Genomic DNA, 26,900 nt, shown 5'->3' with positions numbered 1-26,900 from the left:
GCTGTTTGTGTCAACTATATATATTTTTCAAATTAATATTGATATAATAAAATGAAAAAAGTCATTATTGCATTTCTTAACAATCAAGGACACTGTACATGTATAATAATAGTTATTACATGATGTTGTATGTTTTTAACACTATCATATACATTTGATTGAATCTGGCAGTACGATAAAAATTGCAATACTGTAGGAACAAGGATATATTTGTAGTATTGTCGAGTACTTGACTCTGGTGTTGCAGAATTTAGAGACCACATGACTTTGAACGAAGTCGTAACTACTTTAATTTGTTTTAAAACAAAATATGTCCAAACATCCGCTTTAAAAGCTCTTGGAGTCCACTGTATCCTCTCGTCCTCAGTTACCACCAGGATCTCGCAAGATTTCCCCATTCCTTAGTCGCGGAGGACTGTGAATATTTGCATGTGAATTGTGAAATCAATAAAAAAATTAATAAATATTTGATGAATCATATACATTGGTTTGTTTTATGATTGTGTAAATATTTCTCGCCCCATAAAATATATATATTTTCAAATTAAGTTTGATTGTTAAAGGTTTACTCTATCATTTCTTATGGTTTAAATGTATATAGATATCATATATTATTAAATATATAACTAATTTAATGTATTTTTATCATGTCATGGCACAATCACACTGTCGTATCCGTATGTTGAGCATTATTTACCGCCACTAGTCTAGTAAGTCACTAGGGGGCGCTGATCGCAATCAAAAAAAGTACTTAAACTACATGACCTCGTTCTATAACATTCTGGAACGAAATGTGGCTAAAATCGATCGACCATTTGAAGTTGTGTTCGCTTTGTGAAACGGCTGAAAGTTGAAGCTGTGTTCTTTAAAAACTGGTTTAAATCTGGACGCCGGCGCCATTGAAGGAAGGATCGCTCTTGAACTATGTTTGCTGCTGCCGGCGTAGGAGGGGGAGGCAGAAGCAGGTGATGAGGAGTGGAGGTGAGGGAGTGAAGAGGAGTTGAAGAAGGGAACAGTAAAGCTGCGATGGAGGTATTAGTCATCTAGAGATTAACGCCGGAGTTGTGCTTGTGACTCACAGCTGCAGAAGGGGTTCACATTCTGGAGGTGGCAGCGAAAGACTCTCCAGTCAAACCTCGTGTTCGCTGCAGGGTTTTATAGATTTGTGGCGATGTCGAAAGATTCCACAACCTCGTCACAGCTCTCAAGCCGACATGCTAGTGATCGTCCTGGCCGGTCTGCCGTTCCTCCACCGACCCACTGCCAAGCCAGCCGTCGCGCTGCGAGTACAAGTCCCGGGAGTGAGCGCCAGACCACCATCGTGGAGTCCGTTCTGACATTTTAGTTTGGCTCCGGCTGCGCTCGGTTCCTCCGAGGGAGTTGATACCGGACCTGCTGCCCGAGTGATACCCTCCAGTCCGGGCCGATCGGTTTCTCGTCTCGCCTCTCCCGAGACCGTGCTGGTGCCGGTGCTGGACGGTATCACGGCACATGCAGACGCCACAAGCTGCAGTCACCTTTAGGTGTACAATCAAGTTAGTCCAGTTAGTTTTTGCTTCTGAAGCCGCCCTCTAAGGAGGTAAAACGCTTTTTTCAACTTTAAACTGAAGGCCCAGGGGCCTAATCTGGTCTGCTAAAACATTTGTGTGGCCCTCAAGAGCTTAAGTAACATGAAGATGAAAAGCTACTTTCGTATTTATTTTTTGTGTAACACACGCTTACCATAAGCGTTGAAGATTTCTAAGCCTTGCAAATCAAATTGATTTTTTTGGAGGACCTGGTACAGTCAAGATCAGGAATGATTCAAGAGGTTATAGTAGTAGCAATGTGTCTTGAAAAGAATCTGGCAGTACGATACATACTGCAATACTGTAGTAACAAGGATATATTTGTAGTATTGTTGAGTACTTGACTATGGTTTTGCTCAATTTACAGACCACATGACTTTTGACGAAGTTGTGACTGCTTTTATTTGGTTTTGAAACCGAAATATGTCCAAACATCCACTTAAAAAGCTCTTGGAGTCCACTGTATCCTCTCGTCCTCAGTCACCGCCAGGATCTCACAAGATTTTCCTATTCCTTTGTCACGGAGGATATAATTAAAAGAAGTGCAAACACCGTGAATTTTGCATGGGAATTGATGAAATGAATACATTTATTCATGAAATGAATAATAAATCAATACAATTTTGTTGAATTTCGATACAGTATAGCGAGCAAGATTATGATATTTAATGCACCAGAACTTTTTTTTACATCCCTAAGACTGCTGCTGTTTCTATAGTTAATGAAAAGTGAAATTGGTGGATCGGAGTATCAAAGTAGAATTGTACTATTGATAGACCCTGATAGTGTTGTAACCGCCTCATTATATTGTGGCGCAAAAGTTTGTCATACACGATACAACCTCAACATTGACTTAACATGCATTATTAAGGCACCTCAAGAGTGTTGGTAATTGTATAGTAGTCTTTCCTAGTACTCCTAAGACTCATCAAAGGCCACGCTCTCACTTCCTCTGTGACAGGAAGTCTTTGTTGTTTACTTCCCACCGCCAGTCCGCCGCTGAACTTTGGTGTCATGCACTGTGTTTGTCCACGTTTTTTTTTTTTCATTATTTATTCCTCGAGCATGACTTTTGGACTGTTTTTTTGGTTTCGCATTTGTGTCCGCGGACTGCTCTCCAAAGGTCAGACAATAACAGATTAACTTTCTAGCTCGGTGGACCTTGGCTTCCTCGCTTCTCCATCGCTCTCATGTTTGAAGGTTTCGGACCTTTTTTTTCCCGTTGTTTGTTTAACCCTCTGTTGGATGTTTGTTCGGTCCAGGTGTTTTTAAAGAGAACCTCCAGGGAAGAAACCTGGTGGTTCTGACGGAGGAAGAGAAACTTTCAGGGTCTTTTTTTCCTTCAGGTTCTTATTTGAAAGTCCACATTCATTTATTATCAGTTTAGCGTTGTCGGGTCGGAGCGACGGCTGGAAATAAACGAGTGCAGGGGAAAACTGGGACACCGAGACAAAAAAGAAATGTGGCGAATTGAATCAGGCGGCCAACGAGGGGCCCATGTGGTCCGGCGAAAAGGCCGAGTCGCCATGGCAACTCCACGTAACCGTGTAATCGCCTCTGACAGCAACAGGTCCAAATTTTCGGTGCCAGTGAGATCATTACTTTTGTTGCTTTGAACGTTAGCTCCCGAAATATCACTTTTGAAAATGAAACGAAGGCTTTTGTTCGCTGATGTGATTCCCTCCTACAGCGGACTCTCTCTTTCTCTCTCCCCTTCCCTCTCTCTTTCACTCTCTCTCTCTCTTATGAATGACTGGAAATAATGTCTTTTTTCAATGGATTCAATGGAGTCTTATTTATATTATTATGATGAACTTTTTTTTAACCTTCAAAAAAACAACTTTCCACAGTATTTTCGCCGCTTTTTAATGTTCCCAATATTTAGTTTTTAATACCACATAGTCACTATAACTAAAGTATCAAGTTCTAAATTGTGTATGTACAATTATGTTTATTTAAATTGTTAAAAAACAGGGAGTCAGGACTTTTAAATGCTCTATACAGCGACACAAACGGATGATGAAGCTCCTCCTAATTAACAAGCTGAACAATGTTGTTTGCATGAAGATTGAAGCGTTCCTGATCCTCATCCCGACAATAACGTGCCCAATAAAACTCTACAATTCTAGTGTAATGTCACTAAAGACGGCTGGGATTGACCCCCGTGACCTTTCAAGCGAAGACGCGAGATGTACGTCTCGCTCGACTAACCTCGCCGTGAGCGTCGGCGAGCAGATGCGGCGTCTCGAGCGACTCTAATGCCAGGCGTGTAAACTGCTCGACGCCGGCGTGAACCGTCGCTGAACCGGGGAATCGTATCATTACGATGCAGCGCGAGTCGTTACGGCTCCTGAGGAGACGATCCACGAGACTTACGGCGTCTCTAAATGTCGTATGATGAGGATTCACGAGGAAACAACTTCATCATGGCCGTTAGTCGCCGATATAGAAGAGAGGGATGTGTTTCTCTTCTTTCATTAGCTGGTCCAGTCTGTCCATATATAAGTTTCATCACTTCCTTCCAAACCTCTTCCATCTTGACTTCTTTTTTTTAAATATTGCATCAACTTTTATTACATTTATTTAGTTTTTACTCCTTACTTCATTCCTAGCTTATATATTATATTATATTATATATTATATATCTATTTTCATTTGTTGTTTTTTTTCTACTAAATAATAAAAAAATGTCCTTTTTTTGCTTTAAACTTTGCTTTTTACTTTCCGAAATATTTATTTTATTCCAATTTAAATTGTCTTTCTAAAATTTTTCAGATTTCTTTCATTTTCTCACATTATTTGGAAAATAATTCATCAATGTTATCTATTTAATTCGAATTTACTGATTCAAGCCATTTTTATACTTTCATCAACCTTTTTCATTTTTGATTTTGAGAAGTTTTTCTCTTAAATTAGTTTAATATTTAAGAAAAAACCCATTATCCAACAATTGGATATTTATAGGGGTAAATTAGATGTTATATTTTATCTTCATATTTTATTGTATTTGAAATTATCATTTCATCTTAAACTTAAAATATAAGTTTTTAATTGTTTTTCCTTTTTTTAATAGATTGTAAATTTTCTAAATATAATCTCTCACATTTGTGTATATGACCTTTTTTATTTTTTTCCAAAAAAATACGTACTTAAAAATAGTAAGTCATTTTTTTTATTAATCATTTGCTATTTAATTCAATCTTTATCATAGAATATGAATTTTTACTTTTTTTTTAGTTTTGAAAGAATTTGTATATTTGACTCCATTTCAATTGTATTTTTTATTTATTAGATTTAGTGCGGAAAAACTCACAATTGTGACTTGATTGTTCTTATTTATTGTCTATTTATTTCACCATTTATTATTTAGCACTATTAGCATCAGTCTGCTGTTCATTTCTGATGCTATAAATTGAACTTACAAAATATTACATTAAGAAACACAATATTGCATTTCTTTTCCCCACAAAAGTGGATAAATATTTTTTATATATCCATTTTTTATAAACTCTTTTAAAAAAAAATTGAATTACAGTTTTTTCTCTCTTTTGGCTTTCAAGTCATATTTTATTTTTACCATAATTATTCTTTGGTTTATAATTCAATGAAGTGTGTGTTAAATACATTTTTTTCTAATTAACGTTCAAATATTCACAGTGTTCATTTTTGTGTTGCAATTCAACTTTTGTCCACTAGATAGCAGCAGTCAAAATGTCCTGCGACGCTAAAGAAATCCTGCCAGATCACTGAGGGCAAGGGGATACAGCTGACTCCTTTTTTGCTGAGTCAAGTACTAGTCAATACTACAAATATATCCTTGTTACCAGTATTTCAAAATATAGCAGCATGTCTTATCGTTGCCCCTGTATCGTGATAGTATAGTGATAATTCTTGCCAATACACACCCCATACTACACGATAACTAGCACCTGTGAAGTATTTAATATCGCATCACAATTATTTGATGTCCGTCTGTTGAGAAGTGCTGAGTCATGAACGCTCCTGCCGAGTTAAAGCCTTGTTGGTCATTGAATATTAATCGGAACATAAAGCCAACACTGAAGTCCCTGCGAGGGTCCGAGCGAGAGCCGAGCATTAGCCGCTGATAAATGATTCAAAGAGCAAATCTATTCTGGTCCGAGACCAGCTCTGGACACACAACTTTTACACACTCATGTTTTCATCCGCGGGATTTTTTATATGAAGAAAAATAGTCTCTTTCTCTGCCCGGTGGCTGCACTGTCAACCTGTGTGTGTGTGTGTGTGTGTGTGTGTGTGTGTGTGTGTGTGTGTGTGTGTGTGTGTGTGTGTGTGTGTGTGTGTGTGTGTGTGTGTGTGTGTGTGTGTGTGTGTGTGTGTGTGTGTGTGTGTGTGTGTGTGTGTGTGTGTGTGTGTGTGTGTGTGTGTGTGTAAGTAGGTATCATACCGGAGGGAGCACTATAGCGGGCGTCTGCACTCTTTTGTGCTCCGCTGCTATTTACAGACTATCACATGAGCACAATGACACACACACACACACACACACACACACACACACATGTGACCTTCACACAAATGCAGGAGCACATTCTCCAACACACTCTGAAGACACAACACATCCCAGAAGAATTGTCAACCACATACACACACACACACACAGCCATGTTTGAACCTAAAACAAAAGCAGTTTTTTGTGCAGCTGCTTCACACCGAAATACACAGTGTGTTCAAGTTGTCTTTCAACACACACCTCAGCCCATGTTCAAAACTACAGTTACACAACTGTCGGAGCCAGCCAACAGTCAGAGGTGGTGTGTTCAAGACCTCTCAGCATTGAAGATGTATTTGTGTGCAACTTGTGCGAGTATAGTGTGTGCGTGTGTGTCTGTGAATTCGCATTGTTTTTCGCAAAAAACAATGTGTTGTGTGTGTATTTGTGTGTAGTTCATTTAAAATGTTGTACATCTGTGATTAAGAGTTACATGCGTGTACTTGTGTTATTGATTAGCAACATTTGTGTGTTCAACAGTATGGTTTTATGTGTTTATTTGTGTCTTTTATATTATTATTATTATTATTGTATATTATATGCTTTATCTTTGTATTTAATGTTATTGTGTTTTTTTGTTTTTTGCACTTGTCTGTGTTAGTCTGCATGAATGGTGTTTTTATGCCCATGTTAGTGTGTCTGTGCTATTATGTGTCTCTGTTTTAGAGACAGTGTGTCATTGTTTGTCTGTGTCATTGTGAGTCTGTGTCATTACGGTGTGTCTGTCATTGTGTGTGTGTATGTGTCTGCATGCATGCATTATTATGTGTGTCTATGTCATTGTGTGTGTATATGTGTCTGCATACATGCATTATTATGTGTGTCTGTGTCTTTATGTGTGTATATGTGTCTGCATACATGCATTATTATGTGTATCCTAGTCATTGTGTGTGTAAATGTGTCTGCATGCATGCATTATTATGTGTGTCTGTGTCATTGTGTGTGTATATGTGTCTGCATGCATGCATTATTATGTGTGTCTGTGTCATTGTGTGTGTATATGTGTCTGCATGCATGCATTATTATGTGTGTCTGTGTCATTGTGTGTGTATATGTGTCTGCATGCATGCATTATTATGTGTGTCTGTGTCATTGTGTGTGTATATGTGTCTGCATGCATGCATTATTATGTGTGTCTGTGTCATTGTGTGTGTATATCTGTCTGCATGCATGCATTATTATGTGTGTCTATGTCATTGTGTGTATATGTGTCTGCATACATGCATTATTATGTGTGTCTGTGTCTTTATGTATGTATATGTGTCTGCATACATGCATTATTATGTGTATCCTAGTCATTGTGTGTGTAAATGTGTCTGCATGCATGCATTATTATGTGTGTCTGTGTCTTTATGTGTGTATATGTGTCTGCATACATGCATTATTATGTGTATCCTAGTCATTGTGTGTGTAAATGTGTCTGCATGCATGCATTATTATGTGTGTCTGTGTCATTGTGTGTGTATATGTGTCTGCATGCATGCATTATTATGTGTGTCTGTGTCATTGTGTGTGTATATGTGTCTGCATGCATGCATTATTATGTGTGTCTGTGTTATTGTGTGTGTATATCTGTCTGCATGCATGCATTATTATGTGTGTCTGTGTCATTGTGTGTGTATATCTGTCTAAGCGTACATGCGTCAGTGTGTGTCTTATTGTCTTCGTGTAATCGTACATGCATCAGTGTGTATGTATGTCTATATCATTGTGTATGTGTGTATGTCTGTACATACATGTGGCAGTGTGTGTGTGTCTGTGTCATTGTGTGTGTCTGTGCATACATGCAACATTGTGTGTATGACTGTATCAATGTGTGTGTGTGTTTCTGTGCGCACATGCGTCAGTCTGTGTGAGTTTTTTCCATTTTCTGTGTCTCAAAATCTTAGTGTCATTTTGTTAGTGTCATTGTGTTTGCGTATGTGTGTCAGTGTGTGGGAATCTGCATGTATGTGTCAATATATGTGTGTTCATGCACAAGTAACCATATTTGTGTGTCTCTGTATGAGTGTGCACATGTGTTTTTTGTTGTGTGTGTGAGTGTAAGTAGTGTAAATCAGTGTGCGTGTCCCCTTGTCTATGTGTCAATGCTCGTCTGTGTGTGTTTATGCGTTAGTGTGCATATGTGTGTACATTTGTATGTTATTGTGAATGTGCACGTGTGTCATTATGTTGGACAGTGTGTGTTTTCATTAACGTGCATTTGTGTCTGTGCCCGTGTGAGTCAGTGTGTGTTTTTACGCAAAGTATGCATGTACGTGTGAGTGTGTGTTTTTGTGGGGGTGTGTGTGCATACGTGTGTGTGTGTGTGTGTGTGTGTGTGTGTGTGTGTGTGTGTGTGTGTGTGTGTGTGTGTGTGTGTGTGTGTGTGTGTGTGTGTGTGTGTGTGTGTGTGTGTGTGTGTGTGTGTGTGTGTGTGTGTGATCATAGACCTCAACTCTCATACCTCACATACTTCAGCTCCCCTCTATGTTTGCTCGAGGGCTCCATCCATACATCCATGGGTGCCCCCCCCCCCCCCACACACACACCTGCCGGGGTTCAGCAGTGATAGAACTTTTTGTTTTTCTGCACATCAGTGGAGTGTGTGTCTGTGTGTGTTCACATTAAACAAGCCAGACTTAACCTTTACACTACGTTATGAAAACACAAGAGGTGGGGGCCGAGAAAGTTTGTGTGCGTGTGTGTGTGTGTGTCGGTTCCTTTTTGCACATCTGTGTGAGCATCCCAGCATGTGTGTGTGTGTGTGTGTGTGCAAGTGTGTGTTACCGATGGGGGAATCTTGTTTTGAATTCCTCCAGGCCAACTGTCAAAATAAAGTCGTATGTGAGTCCGAGGGGAGGAAAAGTACCACTGACAGCAACACTTCCTGTCGCCAAATTACAGGATGATTTACGATCGCGCCGAACTAACGGCGTCGTGGCGGTCTGTTGCCATGACAGCATGAGCGACTAGAGGAGTCACTCAGTGTCGCCGGAGGACGGCGTCCGGTCTGAGCGATGTCCACGCTCCATCAGTGGACTTCATAGTTCTCATGACGAGAAAATGATGGGTTCGTGGATATGTATCACGATACAGGGACAACGATACGATTATGATACGCTAGTAACAAGGATATATTTGAGGTATTATCGAGTACTTGACTCTGGTGTTGCAGAATTTTCAGACCACTCTTGACGAAGTCGTGACTGCTTTCATTTGTTTTGAAACCAAAATATGTGCAAACGTCAACTTTAAAAGCTCTTGGAGTCCACTGTATCCTCTGGTCCTCAGTCACCGCCAGGATCTCGCAAGATTTTCCCATTCCTTTCTCACATGCAATTCACATGCATAAATAATAATAATAAAAAATGCATGTGAATTGTGAAATCAATAATAAATCAATAAATATTATGTTGAATTTCGATACAGTATGGTACGAAAGATTATGATATTTAATGCACCAGATTTTTTTCCAGAATGTCCAAAAAATTTGCTGGAGTCAAATGTATCCTCTCGTCCTCAGTAGTCTTTTGGGATTTTATTGTTCGGAGCTTGTGATGACTGCAATTTTAACACAAAAATAAACAAACCCCTTGAATACTTTCTTGTTAATCGCAAAACAAACAAAACCAAAAAAAAATTCGAATTATTTTATTTTACACACACTCCATTGAAAAACAATAAAATAACTATGATAACAAACAAAATGGATACACTGCTGTTATGTTAAAAAACAACAAAACATGTCAATATTTTCTCACACCAGTACTCAAAAAAACCTGTTTTTAGTTATTTTGTTTTTTACTTTAGTTTTTGGTGTCACACAATCGGATGAGACCAAATCTAATCAAGAATCAACGACTCCTCAGGAGTTGAACTAGTGACTCAACGGAAAGTTGGACTTCCTGGTTCAGCTCAGATCTAAGCGAGTCCTCGTGACTCAACAGACAATAATAATGAAGCCATTTTAAATCGGACCCAAAGCGACTCAAAGAAGATTCGAGTTGAATAGAATCACTACAGCATCACCCCCCCCCCCCCCCTTCAGAGTCACCTACATGACCCGCTCGCTGCCTCCGGTGCCGCCGCTTCGCCACTTTACTCCATCCGACGCCGCAAAGAGACTCGGTTTTAGCACATTGTTCCCCATCGAGGGTCAGCGTGAGGTCGCCCCCCCCCACCCCAACCCTCCGGCCCCCTCTGATGACGAGCGGCCCCGAGGTCGCCGGCCGACCACAGAAATAATGATGTGGATGCCGGGATTATTCTCTCCATGAAGTGTCCGGAGAGGTTCTTTTTAAGCTCTTTTTCAATCCAGCACGAGGACGTTTGGACGCCAGACTCCGGCGAGGCTTTAGGACGAGTCACAGGAACGTTCGAATCTTCAACTCACAGGTCGACTCTCAGGAGCTTAAGGACAGAATTAAGGGTTTAAACTAGAACCAAGTCTGTCGAGTCACTCGAAAAATAAACATCAACACAGATGTTGTTGATGGTTCAATAACTTTCCCCATTTTTTTGTGTATATGTTTATAAAGTATGTCATTGTGTTTATTTTCATAAAGTATGTGTTTTTGTATTTGTTTACAAAGTATGTAATTGTGTTTATTTTCATAAAGTATGTGTTTTTGTGTTTGTTTACAAAGTATGTAATTGTGTTTATGTTCATACAATATGTGTTTGAGTTTGTTTATAAAGTAAGTAATTGTGTTTATTTTCATAAAATATGTTTTTTGTATACGTTTTTAAAGTATGCATTGTGTTTCTTTTCATAAAATATGTGGTGGGGTATGTGTTTATAAAGTAAGTAATTGTGTTTATTTTCATAAAATATGTTTTTTGTATACGTTTTTAAAGTATGCATTGTGTTTCTTTTCATAAAATATGTGGTGGGGTATGTGTTTATAAAGTATGCATTGTGTTTATTTTCATAAAATATCTGGTGGGGTATATGTTTATAAAGTATGTAATTGTGTTTATCTTCATAAAGCATCTGTTTGTGTATATGTTTATTAAGTATGTAATTGTGTTTATTTTATTTTGTGTGTGTTTGTATTCATGTTTATTAAGTACATGGTGTGTTTATGTTTATAAAGTATGTACTCGTGTTTAGACAGTATCGATTTCAGTTCATACTCAAAAAGTACATACTTTTGTATATAGTATGTTTAAAGGTATTCAAATATGTTTATGTTGATAAAGTATGTATTTGTGTATATAATGTATGTATTTGTATATATGTTTATAGATTATGTATTTTTCTTCACGAAGTTTGTGCTTATTAAGTATGTATTTGTGTTAATATATGTGTTTATAAAGTATATATTTATGTTTATAGTGTACAATATGTTTACCATGCATTTATTTGTGTTTTGTTTTAATAACATTTGTGTATTTCTGTTGATTGTTAATTAGCTTTGGGATTTTATATTTATAAGCTTTTAGCGTTTTTAAGGTATATGTGTATTTGTGTCTGTGTTTTAAGTGAATGTTTAAGCAAGTTGGTTCAAAGTCACCTCAATACAAGTGTTTTATCTGTTTTTAATTATCACAGAATCTGTGCAACGTGTAAACTACATATGTATTTGTGTTAATTGATATAAATAATTGATTCCCTAAATTGAATATGTGCCAGACCTTTCATGATGTGTTTTGCTTTTGTATTTATACTATGCCTTTATGTATTTGGTATTTCTATGCTTCAATTAGTGTTCTGGTAACGAGGTACAAGTATAACCCCATTGTGTTTGTTTTTAAACTGGATGGATTATCAGTGTTGTGAAGGAGGTGAATCTTGTTGGGGGGAGTCTTTGTAGTAGTCGCAGTGTTTCCTAGGCATGACATGCCACTTCCTGTCTGACAGGAAGTTCGGTACACCAAGCTTGGAAAGCTCATCTTGTAGAAGTGTAGGCACGACATGTATTTATGCGCCACCAAACTGTGCGTGTACACAACCAGACATCGGATACGTGAACAAAATGCCTACAGTTATTAAAACAAGTTCAAAACAAGTGGTTTGCGCTAACGTTTGTAGCTGCTAACGTTTGTAGCAGATGACGTTTGTAACAGATGACGTTTGTAGCTGCTAACGTTTGTAGCTGCTTAAGTTTGTAGCTGCTAACGTTTGTAGCTGCTAATGTTTGTAGCTGCTAACGTTTGTAGCTGCTTACGTTTGTAGATGCTAACGTTTGTAGCTGCTAACGTTTGTAGCTGCTTACGTTTGTAGCTGCTAATGTTTGTAGCTGCTATCGTTTGTAGCTGCTAACGTTTGTAGCTGCTAACGTTTGTAGCTGCTAACGTTTGTAGCTGCTTACGTTTGTAGATGCTAACGTTTGTAGCTGCTAACGTTGTTTCTAAAGTGAGGTTGACGGTGTCTTCACGTCTATAAAATGAAAAACAACCTTATAATTCACCTTCAGATCAGAGGCATCGACTACCAGTGACTTATTCTGACCCTCTGGGCTTTACCGCCGGACATCAATTGGAGTACACGGGCGCTAAGCTAAGCTAGGCTAACCCCAGTCTCCGGGGCTCTTCTACCTCTTCTGGAACGAGAGCATCGATCCATAAGAAAAACGCTCCTGCCGAGGGAAGGTGATGTGGCCTTGAGATGGCATTGGCACCGACAGGATTAGATGCCGGGCTTATTATCATCACACACACACACACGCACACACTCACACACGCTCACACACACACACACACACACACACACGGACAATGAAACCTGAGCAGGCCCTCGATCAGTTCCATTGGACTCGCAACACCGTCCGCCAGGGGATGCGCAGAACCGCGGTCACGTGTGATACCGGCTGCCGATCAATAGCTGATGAGAACCTGCGACGAGATGCACAGACAAACGCACACACATGTGTGTGTCTTTGTGTGTGTGTGTGTGTGTGTGTGTGTGTGTGTGTGTGTGTAACTGAATACGACGCGTGTCCCGTTCAAAGTCACACTCCGGTTCATGATGTTCTCAAATGTAAATCCAACCTTGAGGTTACCAAACTGAAACACACACACACACACACACACACACACACGCACACACTGGACAAGTGTGCCAGCTCAGGAATGCCGCTCCCTCATGTGGAACCATCCGACCTTCCGCCACTGATACTTGTCCTTGAGTCACATGAGATGGTGGCTGTGGGGGGGTGCGTTGTTGAAGTGTGTGTGTGTGTGTGTGTGTGGGTGTGAGGAATGGCATGTGTGTGATGCATAACTTCATCGCGTTTGAATACTGCCAACATGTGCGCACATTTACAGTCGCCCCCCTAAATATAATTTGTGTTCCACTTGGATATCGGTGACACACATCGTGAAGTTGTCGACACTTTATTTAAAAAAAAAAAAAAAAGATAAGATAAGAGTAGTTTCTCAGGTGAGAACTAAGGGGGAGGGTTTTCAAGATAAGATTTAAGGTTTTCGATTACAGTCCCAACTAGCATGAATGGGAAGGAGGTGACTCCCTGTGTTGGTTACAGTAGATGTGCGTCTGCTGACAGTTCCTTTTCCCACCGTTCACTTAGAGTCCCCCGCTTGACCTCTGGTGCTCTCAGCCCGAGAGATTAAAACCCGATAGACGGATGGAAAAGAGAGTGCTGGAGGAGGAGGAGGAGGAGGAGGAGGAGGAGGAGGAGGAGGAGGGTTTCCTCTCTTCCTTCATCACAGTTGACGTCCATTAGACTACGTTTCAGGGTTTACCTACTTCTACTCTCCGTGACCTTGACTCTACACCGACCTCTGGTTCTTCAAGACTATCGTGACAGAAATGCATGGCTGCCTTTCAACGAGTGATACTACAGCGCCTTACGGTGTAATACTACGCTGCCTCGCCGTGGTAATACTACAGCTTCTCGTGCAGTAGCGCTGGATCCTAACAGAGTAATACAGCTGATCCTCGCGAAAAAATCGTACTACACAACCTCGTGAAGTAACTTTATGCATCCGGAGTAATTCCTCGCGCAGGATTACTTCAGTCTAGCAGAGTTATACTACAGTGAAGGAATACTACAAAGCATGAGAAGTATTGTAATAGTTATGAATCCTCACAGAGTAATTTCACACTGCCTCGCTCAGTATAAATTGGCAGTAACACTACAGAGTATCGCAGAGTAATGCTACACAGCATGCCAAGTAATATTATGAATCTTCACAGAGTTATTCTACAGCGCCTCGCACAGTATTACCTTGCAGTAACACTACAGAGTAATACAACAGAGCCTCACGGAGGAATACTAGACAGCATGCAAAGTAGTATCCTCGTGTAGTAATTATTCGTTGCCTCGTAGAGTAAATCTAGAGCAACTTGCGGAGTAATACTTCTGATCCTAGCAGAGTCACCCCACATAGCACTTTGCAAAGTACACAACCTCGCCAAGTAATACTATGGCACCTCGGGTAGATAATACTACAGATTATCACGTACGAGTACTTGCGACGGATCCTTGCAGAGTAGTACTACTGGGCCTCAGTAATACTAAAGAGCCTCACGAAGTAATACAACAGCGCCTTTCAGAGTAATACAACGCAACTCGCGGTGTGGCTTTGTAGCTGACCAACATGGTCATGACATAAAGATATATGCTATCCGAAGGATGAATACTAACAGAAATATGTATGCTAACTGAAGGATGTATGCTAACTGATGGATGTATGCTAACAGAAATATGTATGCTAACTGAAGGATATATGCTAACTGAAGGATAGATGCTAACTGAGGAATGTATGCTAACAGAAATAAGTATGCTAACTGAAGGATATATTCTAACTGAAAGATGTATGCTAACATGAAAGGTGCATGCTAACAAAAAGGTGTATGCTAACAGAAAAGTTGTATGCTAATATGAAGATGTATGCTATCATAAAAGGATGTATGCCAATTGAAAAATGTATGCCAACAGAAATATGTATGCTAACAGAAATATTTACGCTAACAGAAATATGTATGCTAACGTAAAAGGTTGTATGCTAACATAAATAATAATGCTAACAGAAATATGTATGCTAACACATTCAATAATAATGCTGACAGAAATATTTACGCTAACGGCTTTCATTTGCCCTCCATTTTCCAGGTTTGTCCTCCACTTCCGTCCTGTCTGGAGGATTGAAGAAATCTGATCTGTTCACTCACCTGGATCAGAGTACAGGTATCAACACCTACATTATTAACCAGGAGGAACGACTCGAGCACATGTCGTGATGTTATCTCTGTTATTACAACCCTTTTTTTTTTTTTTTTTTGTAAATAATTTCCTAATTTTATTTTTTTCCTCTGATACTTGTTTCTTGCTCTTGAATATGTTATTTGTTGACCTGCAGCCTTCAGCACGACCGACTCTGTCCGAGGCTAATGGAGCTAATTATTAGCAAACATGCGCCATTGAAACGTTCGCCCCCAGTTTACAACTTATCTCCATTTATCAGCTCGACCTTCATCTGCAGTCTTTGTGGAGACTCGGCCCTGCATGATTGAACCTACAAAACATAATCAAGATGGAAGACAGTTGGACATGAAGGAGGTTTTGAGGAGAAACGTTTCATTATTGCAGGAGGTCCAGAGAGGAGACTTGTTCTCGAACACATGCCGCTCGACATCTTGCACGCCATGTTTATGTAGGGAAAGATTAAACTTTATTAATTCAGAGAGTCGTTTAAGTTCGTCCCATGTTTGGAATTTTAATCCCCTTTTGATTAAAAACAAATCAGTGAGAAGAAAGTCAAGAAAAAAAATGATCTTCTATTGATTATTACTGTCTGAAATATTTGGTTATGGAAAAAAAGTGTTTAATCTGAAGTTACATTATGCTTTGACTCTTGACCATCGAGACAAGTTAAATTAACCTTTAAGTTAGTGAAATTGAGTGCCAGATACATAACCAGTATAACCAAGTATTAATGTAAAAATCTGCTAAATTCACATGTAATTTAAATTTATAAATGATTTGGGGCCTTTCAACTGTTTTTTGCCATTTTTTTCGACTATTTATTAAGAAACAAGAAATCAATATTTTCCGTATTTCATTTAAAAAAATAATTTCAATCAATTTTAATAATAATAATATTTGTTTGATTTGTTTGTTAATATATACACTTTTCTCTCTCTATATATATTAGGGCTGTAGCGATACACTAATCTTATGGTACGATATATTTAGTTCACGATATAATTCGATACAATATATTTCGTTACAGTTTAATCAACTTTAGGGGACAGTAAATATTGGTGACATCTGGCGACTGTTCTATTACATTTTCCTTGAATTAATAGAACAAATAACGAAAAGTATGTCCAAACATGAGCTTTAAAAGCTGCTGGAGTCGACTGTATCCTCTTGTCCTCAGTCTCCGCCGGGATCTTGTGGGATGTCATTGTTCCTTATCTGCGGTGGACGTAATACTTATTTATTTGCAGCAAAAAAAATAAACTACCGGCGTGAATATTTGTAATAATATATATTAATAATTGTATTTTTTTATTGTTTTAATTAACACACACTTTATTGCAATATAAACCATAAAAGAACTATGCTAAAGAGTAAAATATAAATTGAAAGCCAAAATACAACCCAAAAATGCAATTAAATAACATTTTAAAAAGTTTAAAAAAGAAATCAAAACAGCTGTTAAATATTGATAGTGTATTAAAATATTTAAATATCCTTACACCCCTAAATTATAAATATGTATATAGTCATGTTATTTAGATTTTTTTTTTTAATTCCATTTTAATCATAAACTGTATATTAATAAATATAAGCATATATTTAAACTCAGTTCTCCTAATTAACTAAAATATTGAAAAAAATTAAACTCTTTAAGAAAAACAGTAATTTTAATATTTAACTTCTCTTCGTCCATCGTTTGGTTTGTTCTGATTGATTTGTGACGAGTCAAGATAAACACCGCGAACGACTCTCCAGATAAAATCCACGGCTTCTTTCAAGTCCGACGCTCTGATAGCAGCGTACCTGTGCTGTGACCTGAGCTGGTCACATGACCCTGATGCAGGGTTTATCATGGCAGCAGTAAAGTGAGATATCAGTTCCTGTCCACGACCACGAGATCAACGCTCACCACTTCTGTCGGCAGATACGACTTGAATTATGACTCCTTGTTTTTGTCGTGGCTCTATTAGCTGAGGTTAAATATTAAACCATTGTTTGTCCATGAATGAAATAATGAACCGTGATCTGACTTAAGATTTAAACATTAAGTCAGTATTTTGATCACCCCGACATATGAAAACATCAGAGTCCGCCCACTTTTGTTGCTTTATTTCGTCTTCATGTTGTTGTGCTGTGGCTTTATGTTGCTGTGTTGTCTCAATGTTTTTGTATTGTTATATTGTGTCTTCATGTTGTGTAGTTTTAATGTTGTTGTGTTCTTGCTTTAAGTGGTTATGTTGTGTTTTTGCAATTTTTTTGTGTCTCAATGTTATTGTTTTCCGGCTTCATGTTGTGTTGTCTTGAGGTTTTTGTGTCTTCATGTTGTTGTGTTTTGGCTTTGTCATTGACGTGTCCAAAGGTTGTTGTGTCTTAATGTTGTTGCGTTGAGTTGGTTGTGTTATGGCTTTTTGTTGTTGTGTAGCCTTAATGTTGCTGTGTCTTTATTTTGTGTTGTTGTGTCTTCATCAAGTTGTGTTGTGGCTTAATGTTGTTGTGTTGTTGCTGTATGTTGTTGCGTTGTGGCATTTGCAGTTGTGTTGTGTCTTAATGTTGTTGTGTCTTTATTTTGTGTTGTTGTGTCTTCATCAAGTTGTGTTGTGGCTTTTTGTTGTTAAGTTGCCTTAATGTTTTGTGTCTTAAAGTTGTTATTTTTTGTTGTATTAATGTTGTTGTGTTCTTGCTTTATGTTGTGGTTCAATGTTGTTGTGTTCTTGCTTTATGTTGTGTCTCAATGTTGTTGTGTTCTGGCTTTATGTTGTGTCTCAATGTTGTTGTGTTCTGGCTTTATGTTGTTGTGTTCTGGCTTTATGTTGTGTCTTAATGTATGTTGTGTTCTGGCTTTATGTTGTTGTGTTCTGGCTTTATGTTGTGTCTTAATGTATGTTGTGTTCTGGCTTTATGTTGTGTCGAAATGTTGTTGTGTTCTGGCTTTATGTTGTTGTGTTCTGGCTTTATGTTGTGTCTTAATGTATGTTGTGTTCTGGCTTTATGTTGTTGTGTTCTGGCTTTATGTTGTGTCTCAATGTTGTTGTGTTCTGGCTTTATGTTGTTGTGTTCTGGCTTTATGTTGTGTCTTAATGTATGTTGTGTTCTGGCTTTATGTTGTTGTGTTCTGGCTTTATGTTGTGTCTTAATGTATGTTGTGTTCTGGCTTTATGTTGTGTCGAAATGTTGTTGTGTTCTGGCTTTATGTTGTTGTGTTCTGGCTTTATGTTGTGTCGAAATGTTGTTGTGTTCTGGCTTCAAGTTGTGGTAATAGAACTGTAATATGACTTTCTTTTACATCTTTAACCTTCATTTGACTTCCACGGATGAAATAATGAACCATAATCTAAAACATTAAGTCATAATGACTCTGACTAATTGGACTCCAGATTTTGTCTGTTATGCAACTTTTGCTAATAAAAAAATGCGTCCATGACGTAAGACACACATCGAGATGTGTCATCATTATTTAGCGGATCAGTCAGCGGGTCACATGACGCTGCAAACACAAGGTTCCGCCTCCAGAGACTAGGCAGAAATAAAGTGCAAATATCACATTGAGGAATTATATCCGAGGAGCAGAGATGGCGACGGAGAAAGACCTCGACAGGAAAGATTAAGTTTGTTTTCCTGCCACGCTGATTCATCCGGATTAAAGGAAAGCTGCCGCAGTCATTGTGACAGATGCATTTCAGGTTAACACGGCGTCCAAAACAAACACGATCCTCCGTTCTCGCCGCAAACTGTGAAATCGAATCTGAAATTATACAAACAAGTAGAGAGAAGATACTGTGTAGAACTTTCTCCCTTCAAATGCCTTTGAGCAACACTTTATCCACATTCATATGTTGGTTCCTAAACCAACTCACTCGTCTGTAACCAACACATTATGTTTTTGACAGTTTTAGAGATGCAATGTTGATGGTTTCCACTAGAGGGCTTCATTCACTTAACGTCTTTATTGCAATAGTAGTCCATGGTCACCCCGTCATATGATACCATCAGAGTCCTGTTGACTTTTTCACAGTTTTTTGCAATTTCGTGGTGTCTAAATGTTCTTGTGTGGTGGCCTTATATTATTGTGTTGTAGACTCAGCAATTGTGTTAAAGTTGTTTCTTTATGTTTCGTCTTATGGTGTTGTGTTGTGTCTTTATGTTCTTGTGTTTTCAAATTGTTTCATGGCTTAATGTCCCTGTGTTGTGACTATGTAGATACTTCAAATTGTTGCCTTACGTTGTGTCTAAATGTTGTGTTGTTGCTCCATGTTGTCGGATCTTTATTTTGTGTTGTGACTTAATGTTGTTGTGATGTTGCTGTATGTTGTCGTGTTGTGGCCTTTGCAGTTGTGTTGTGTCTTTTGCTGTGTTGTGTCCAAATGGTGTTGTATTGTCGCTGTATATTTTTGTGTTGTGGGCTTTGCAGTTCTGTTGTGTCTTCATGTTGATTTGTTGTCGCTGTATGTTGTTGCATTGTGGCCTTTGCAGTTGTGTTGTGTCTTTTGCTGTGTTGTGTCCTAATGTTGTTGTATTATCGCTGTATATTGCTGTGTTGTGGGCTTTGCACTTCTGTTGTGCCTTTATGTTCTCTTATGTCTTAATGTTGTTGTGTTGTGGCCTTGCAGTTGTGTTGTGTCTTTTGCTTTGTTGTGTCTTAATGTTGTTGTCTTGTGGCCTTTGCAGTTGTGTTTTTTTCTGTGTGTCGTGTTGTGTCTTAATGTTGTTGTGTTGTTGCGTTGTGGCATTTGCAGTTGTGTTGTGCCTTAATGTTGTTGTGTTGTGGCCTTTGTGGCTGTGTTGTGTTTGTATGTTGTTGTGTTGTCACTGTATGTTGTTGCATTGTGGAATTTTCAGTTGTGTTGATTCTTAATGTTGTGCTGTCGTGTCTAAATGTTGTCATGTTGTGTCTTTGTATTGCTTTGTCGTGTTTAATGTAGTATTTATGTTATTTTGACTCTTCTAAGCCACCATACTTTATTTTAACGGTTGGTAATTTAGTGGCTTTTAATTGATCATTCAGTTCATAATTGAGTTTTACAGACTCGCCGCACAACCGTTGGTTACTTTTCGAGGGAACATTTGAAAATACTCCACTTTTAACAGAAGATAAAAGACACAATGTAACACAATTAAAGTGACGCAGCGACTAAACAACGACTTATTTCGCCGCTGAACGGACGAACCGGACGCCGCAGACTAATGAGACTTTTTGATGACGCATCAACTTCCTGTCTTTTTATACGTAACCCACTTTTTAGTTTCCCTGCTCTCAGCATCTTGTGTGTGTGTGTACATGTGTGTGTTCGTATGAGTGAACAAGAGCCCAAGTTGTCAGCTCGCAGCACATTCTGGGAAGGTTTACTCGGGTTATTTGAGGATTTGCCCCCGTGTTCTGTGTTTGTGTGTGTGTGTATGTGTGTGTGCGACCATGTGTGTTTACGGTGCTAAAATCTTTTGGGGGGAAAAGAAAATAAATAAACGTCTTTCCAGTGAAGCAACTGATGGAGCGAAGGTTTGAGGGATTCTGCGAGAAATCGATGAGTCAATCTGATATCCGCTGAAGTGATGACAACATGACCCGGCGTTTGTGCGTCTGTGTGAGTGTGTGAGTGTGTGTGTGTGTGTGTGTGTGTGTGTGTGTGTGTGTGTGTGTGTGTGTGTGTGTGTGAGTGCGCTCCACTGCGTCTCAGAGGTAATTAAGGCAGATTTCTCCCTCACTGGAGCGAGTGAGGGGCAGGTGCCTGAGGAGCCGTCGCTCGCCCGCCCTGCTGCTCTTTTTTATTCCCTTCCCTCTCTCCCTCTTTTTTTTAATAGCCCCCTCCTCCTGTTTTTCATTCTCCCTCCATTTTCCTCCACCGTACATTCATCCTTTATTATATCAGCATCCGGACCATTGGATCACAGGCTCTTGAACGTCGCACACACACACGTTTGGAAGCGACATATATTTCGGTTCTTCCTGCGACTCCACCTTGTCGGATTTTTGATCCCACCTGTCAATCACAGCTCGCGACCGTTAGTCAGCATTACCACGACAAAAAAAAAACGGGAAACCGTCTTTATCTTTGTGTCTTTTTACGTTTCCGAGTTTGATTTGAAGAGACTTGAGGTCGATTTTCGTGAGCTCCGGAAAAAAATGACAACGAGTCAAAATGTTTCAGTGTCTTTGTAAATAAAGATGTTTTAGACATTTTAATGAACATAAACAGTTACATTTCTTCAAAGTCCTACATAAGAATCATTAACATATTAATAGAAATATTTTCATAGATTTAAGCATTAAATTACCCTCTTAATACTATACTACATGTTTTTCAAAATACAATGTATGTCCATTTTTGCTGCTGTAACAACACAAATGTCCCCTCTGTGCTACAAATAAATGAACATCTTATCTTATCTTAGCATATTTACACACCACCCCGTAACATTTACATGATATGACTATTACATAGACATTGTTTTTTTAGGTCAAAGAGAGGTAATGAAATGATTCAAGCCAAGAGCCAAGGTCTTAAGCAAGCAATTTGATCAAATGAATTGGCTTTTTGTTTTTTTTGTTGTTATTGGACACAAATTTACTTAACTTACCACCCATTAACTCAGAAGTGTCAATCACACAAGGGCCGAACGTTCAAGCGGACAAAGTCACGGGCCGAACAAAATGTATATTTTCCATCTTTAACAGGAAGTATGATTCTGGTAATTGTCTTTTTAGTGGACCATCTAAATGACTTAAAGGCCCCAAAATATATACAGTATATATTTTTTTTATTTCAAGTTTAATGTAAAGTGATTAAAAATGATAAAAGACCTTTAAATGCTAAACTAGCTAGCTTTGCTTGTGGCTAACAGTAGCTTTGGTAAGATGGACACTAGGGGTGTAGGAAAATATACTTTTTTTTTTAATTTTGTCTTTCAAATAATATATATATTTGTTTCATCATTCTTCTATGGTTTATATTTATATAAAGTTTGTATACAATTGCAAAATTTACAAGCAAATATTTAAGGCGTTTGTTCATTTTTGTGTTGCGATTAAACCTCTGTACTCTAGATGGCAGCAATCATCTAGAGTGCGCAGCTAAAGGAACGATGAAATCCTGCGACGTCGCGGCGATGACTGAGGGCGAGAGGATACAGTCGATCGCAGTAGCTAAGTAGATGTTTGGACATATTTCGTCAAGAGTCGTGTGGTCTGTACATTCTGCAACACCAGAGTCAAGTACTCGGACAATACTACAAATATATCCTTGTGACTACAGTATTGCAATATATCGTATCGTTGCCCCTGTATCGTGACACGTATCGCCAGATTCTTACCAATACACAAACCCAAATGACCACCCCGTAACATCAACGACGAGCTTTTGTCGCCGTCGATGAAGTCGTCACGACGTCAGGTATCCTGACGGTTTGATCGACGAGCCTCCGGGCGTCACGAGTCTCTCCCGCAGACGTGTGTCGAGTTTGATAGTTTGTGTTGTCGGACTCCCTCGTGACTCATCTCCCCTCTCTCTTCATCTCCACTCCCACTCTGATCTCCCTTTATCCCGCCTGGCATCTCCACATCCTCCCCCACGGCGCCGCTCGCAGATGAATCTCTGCAGCCGTGTGGCCCACCATCGTGGCTTGAACTCCTTCAAACTGTTCTTCTTCTGGGATTCAACGTCTTTTGTGTCGACTGATGCTTTTTCATGAAAGCACTCGACTCCTCCGACCGGACACGTGATGACGGGATTATCTGTCTCAACCCTAATAAAGCTGTGGAGGGAGGAGGAGAGCGATAGCATGTAGAAGATGATGCTCCGCAGAAGTTGGAGCAAGCATGAGTCAGCTCGCAACATCCAGGGAGCATGACGGGAATTGAACCAGCAGCTGCTGCACATCAGGGAATAAATGTGCTGCTCAAAGGCGAAAAATCACACCTTTTTTTTGTTGTTAGCTTTAAAAGCAACATCATGACGTTGAAAAAAACATTATGACCAGCTGGCTGCTACGGTGCACATCCCACTCCCGACGCCAGAACTCTCGAGTTTTGGTTAAAATTTAGCAAAAAATATTTCTATATATATAATCAATAAAAAACATTTTATTTATCATAATTTCATCACAGTTGCCCTTCCTTTTGATTTATGTTAGACTTTATAGCAATAATATTTTGACTTTTTTAATTAAGTTTTTTGTGTGTATTTACTAAAATTGTGTCATACAACAATTTTAAATTTAAATTTTAAAATTATCTGTTTGAGCCCTACTGTAGTTTGTTGATCACTTTTCAAAATATTATTTAAAAAATATTATTTTTATTCTTGCTGATCATTTTATTTTATTTAAATTTTATTTTATTATTTATATTATACATTTTATTAAATTATTTGTATTTTATTTTATTATTTTAACCGTTATTAATTTATAAACCTTTACAATATACTTTTGAAATTGTACAAATAGATTAATTGGAAATATTTAATTCAATTTAAATAATTATTATATTATTATTATATTATTTTAAAATAGATTTTAAATAATAAAATAAAATAATTATTGTTTTTTATTTATTGTAAAAACTTTTTTTTTTTAATAAACCAACCTATTTTGTTCAATGACTAACATTTTTTTTACACATCAATCATATTATGATATATTTAAAGCAATTTATTTTATTCTTCTTTTTAAGTTCTTTAGAGATAAAAAAATATATTCATGCATATTTGACAAACGCCTGAGAAAAAAAAGTTTCTCAATGAAGCGACAACAAAGTTTGATTATATTTTATAAATAAGAAAAGCTGCTCAAATAAATCACGGCGGGGAAAACGATGTGGAAATAAAAGAAAAAGGTAATTTAGCAAAATAAATGAACCTTTTAGCCAAATAAGTCTGTGTGGATTCGTCTTGTGAGTCATTTGATGAAAGCTTTTATTAAAGTCGCTGAGCTGTAACGACGGAGAAACAAATTAAGGTTTTTCTCTTTTAATAAGCAAAGAAACTAGTCGTTCCAAATGGATGACAAGAATATTTCAGATGAAACGTCGGCCGTCGAAGAATGTCTGAAGAAAGTTGAAGCACAAACACATGAGTGAACACATGTTAACTTGTGTTTTTACACAAGTGAGTGATGACATTATTAGTGTATTATCTCGTAAAAAACTAACATACACTTACACATAAACACAGTACATTATAATACAACACTTGCAACAACATAGTGCACACAACGCAACAGTTACACACACGTATAAACACAACACTTACACACATGCATACTAACACAACACTTGGACACATAGTTACACTCACAAGTTAGCGCAACACTTGCACACAAGTACTAACAAACACATACTAACGCAACACTTGTGCACACAAACTAACGCAACAGTTACACACGCGTATAAACACAACACTTACACACACACGCATACTAACATAACACTTAGACACATAGTGACACTCACAAGTTAGCGCAACACTTTCACACAAGTACTAACACGCACATACTAACACAACACTTGTGCACACAAACTAACGCAACAGTTACACACACGTATAAACACAACACTTACACACACACACACATACTAACATGACACTTACACATAAACACTCACAAGTAAGCGCAACACTTGCACACAAATACAAACACACGCATATTAACACAACCCATACTAAAAAAAACACATACACACATTCTATGACAACACAAATACTTACACAACATTTTCAGAAATATACGAACACAACACATAATCACACAGTACATATTCCATAACACTTACTAACAGACGCATAATAATACAAATCCTTACACCCACATACTTACACACACAAAATAACACAACTCTTACACACACATACTTACACAACAATTTCAGAAATATACTAACACAACACACAGTACATATTCCATAACACTTACTAACAGACTCATAATAATACAAATCCTTACACACACATACTTACACAACAATTTCAGAAATATACTAACACAACACACAGTACATATTCCATAACACTTACTAACAGACTCATAATAATACAAATCCTTACACACACATACTTACACAACAATTTCAGAAATATACTAACACAACACACAGTACATATTCCATAACACTTACTAACAGACTCATAATAATACAAATCCTTACACACACATACTTACACAAAACATAGTTACACATACAAAATAACACAACTCCTACACACACATACTTACACAACGATTTCAGAAATATACTAACACAACACATAAACACACAACATATTCAATAACACTAACAGACGCATAATAATACAAATCCTTACACGCACATACTTACACAAAACATAGTTACACACACAAAATAAGACAACTCTTACACACACATACTTACACAACGATTTCTCAAATATACTAACACAACACATAAACACACAACATATTCAATAACACTTACTAACAGACGCATAATAATACAAATCCTTACACACACACACATACTTACACAACAATTTCACAAATATACTTACACAACACATACACATGCTCACACAACCCGTACTTACACAACATTTACTAGCACACACATTCTAAGACAAACACGACACTTACTTACACAACACACTGCAGTGTAGTGAATTAAAGTTTTGTTTCTACTCATTGCCACGCACTTGTAAAGTCCACCACCAGGGGGCTCTGTCACTGTCTATCTCGTTTGACGAAGTATTTTCGGACTCCGTCGTCGCTGCAGCGTTACGTGACCGTCTTCGTGTTTTCAAGCGTCAACCATCCGAACGACTCGTCTCCTGTTATCCGCGCCTGAGTCGCGATCAATATTCCTCGCGGGCCGCGCTCCGGCGCCGGGATGCGACTCACGTCCTCTAATCTGGCAGCGTTGACAGAGCAAACATATGGATCAGCGCCGCTCGCTTCACCTGCTGTTCTGTCGACTAATTTCCTCGTCCGTTCCTGCGACGGCGCCGGCGTCCATAACTCATGCGGAGGCCACGCCGGCGGTTTCACGCTCCGGCGCCGCCGCCGCCGCCGCGGGCGTGATCGCCGCCGCGGCCCCTCGCGCATCGACGATCAACCCGTGAGCCGCGACTTCGGTTGAGTCACTCTAACCTTTATTGATGAGTCACAACAGGAACGATTCACTTCGAGACGCGTCATAAGACGATTCATTTCAGAGTCGATGAATCGGTACGTTAACCCGTGAGTCTATAATCTTCTATTGAGTCACAGAAACGTACTTGTTTTTGAGTCTTTAGAGCTGACGTTCCCGGTCTCTTATCAGTCGTTGCTGTGAATTATCAAGTGACTCAACAGTGACTCTCGATTTAAGACTCATTCTACCGGGACCCTCGACAGCGCGAGTGAGGAATCATGGATCTCCGAGTTAGTCCAAGTGACTCCAACTAGTAGTGAGTCAGACCAAGTGGCGTCAATGAGGATTTGTTTGAGTCGTGGAAAGACTCGTTCCCACCCGTGTGAGTCAGTCTTGTGACTAAATGACTCACTACTTACCTTTCAAGAAAATGACTCATGCTGTGTCTCAAATCGCATACTAGCGTACTAAAAGTTAGTATTTTTAGTGCGTTAGTGCGTCTCAATTCTTAGTATGTGAAATTTAGTGCGCCATGCACACTAAATTGGCATACTAACACGCCCACAAAACTGAGTATG

General features: G+C 38.6%; 1 protein-coding gene across 1 annotated transcript in view; it reads left to right on the top strand.

Annotated features, from left to right (window-relative positions):
• Positions 1–26,311, top strand: part of LOC148071995 (uncharacterized) — a 48,497-nt gene extending 22,186 nt beyond the window's left edge. The window contains exons 3-5 of the mRNA XM_087798635.1: positions 15,159–15,233; positions 15,511–15,605; positions 26,117–26,311. Of these exons, the coding sequence (XP_087654761.1) occupies positions 15,159–15,233; positions 15,511–15,605; positions 26,117–26,311 (365 nt within the window). The remainder of the gene's footprint in view (positions 1–15,158; positions 15,234–15,510; positions 15,606–26,116) is intronic.
• The last annotated feature ends 589 nt before the right edge of the window (positions 26,312–26,900 follow it).

The sequence above is a fragment of the Callionymus lyra genome, chromosome 9, assembly GCF_982586985.1.
Source record: "Callionymus lyra chromosome 9, fCalLyr1.hap1.1, whole genome shotgun sequence".
NCBI lineage: Eukaryota > Metazoa > Chordata > Actinopteri > Syngnathiformes > Callionymidae > Callionymus > Callionymus lyra.
Note: the sequence above shows the minus strand (reverse complement) of the source record. Positions and strands in the feature narration are given on the sequence as shown.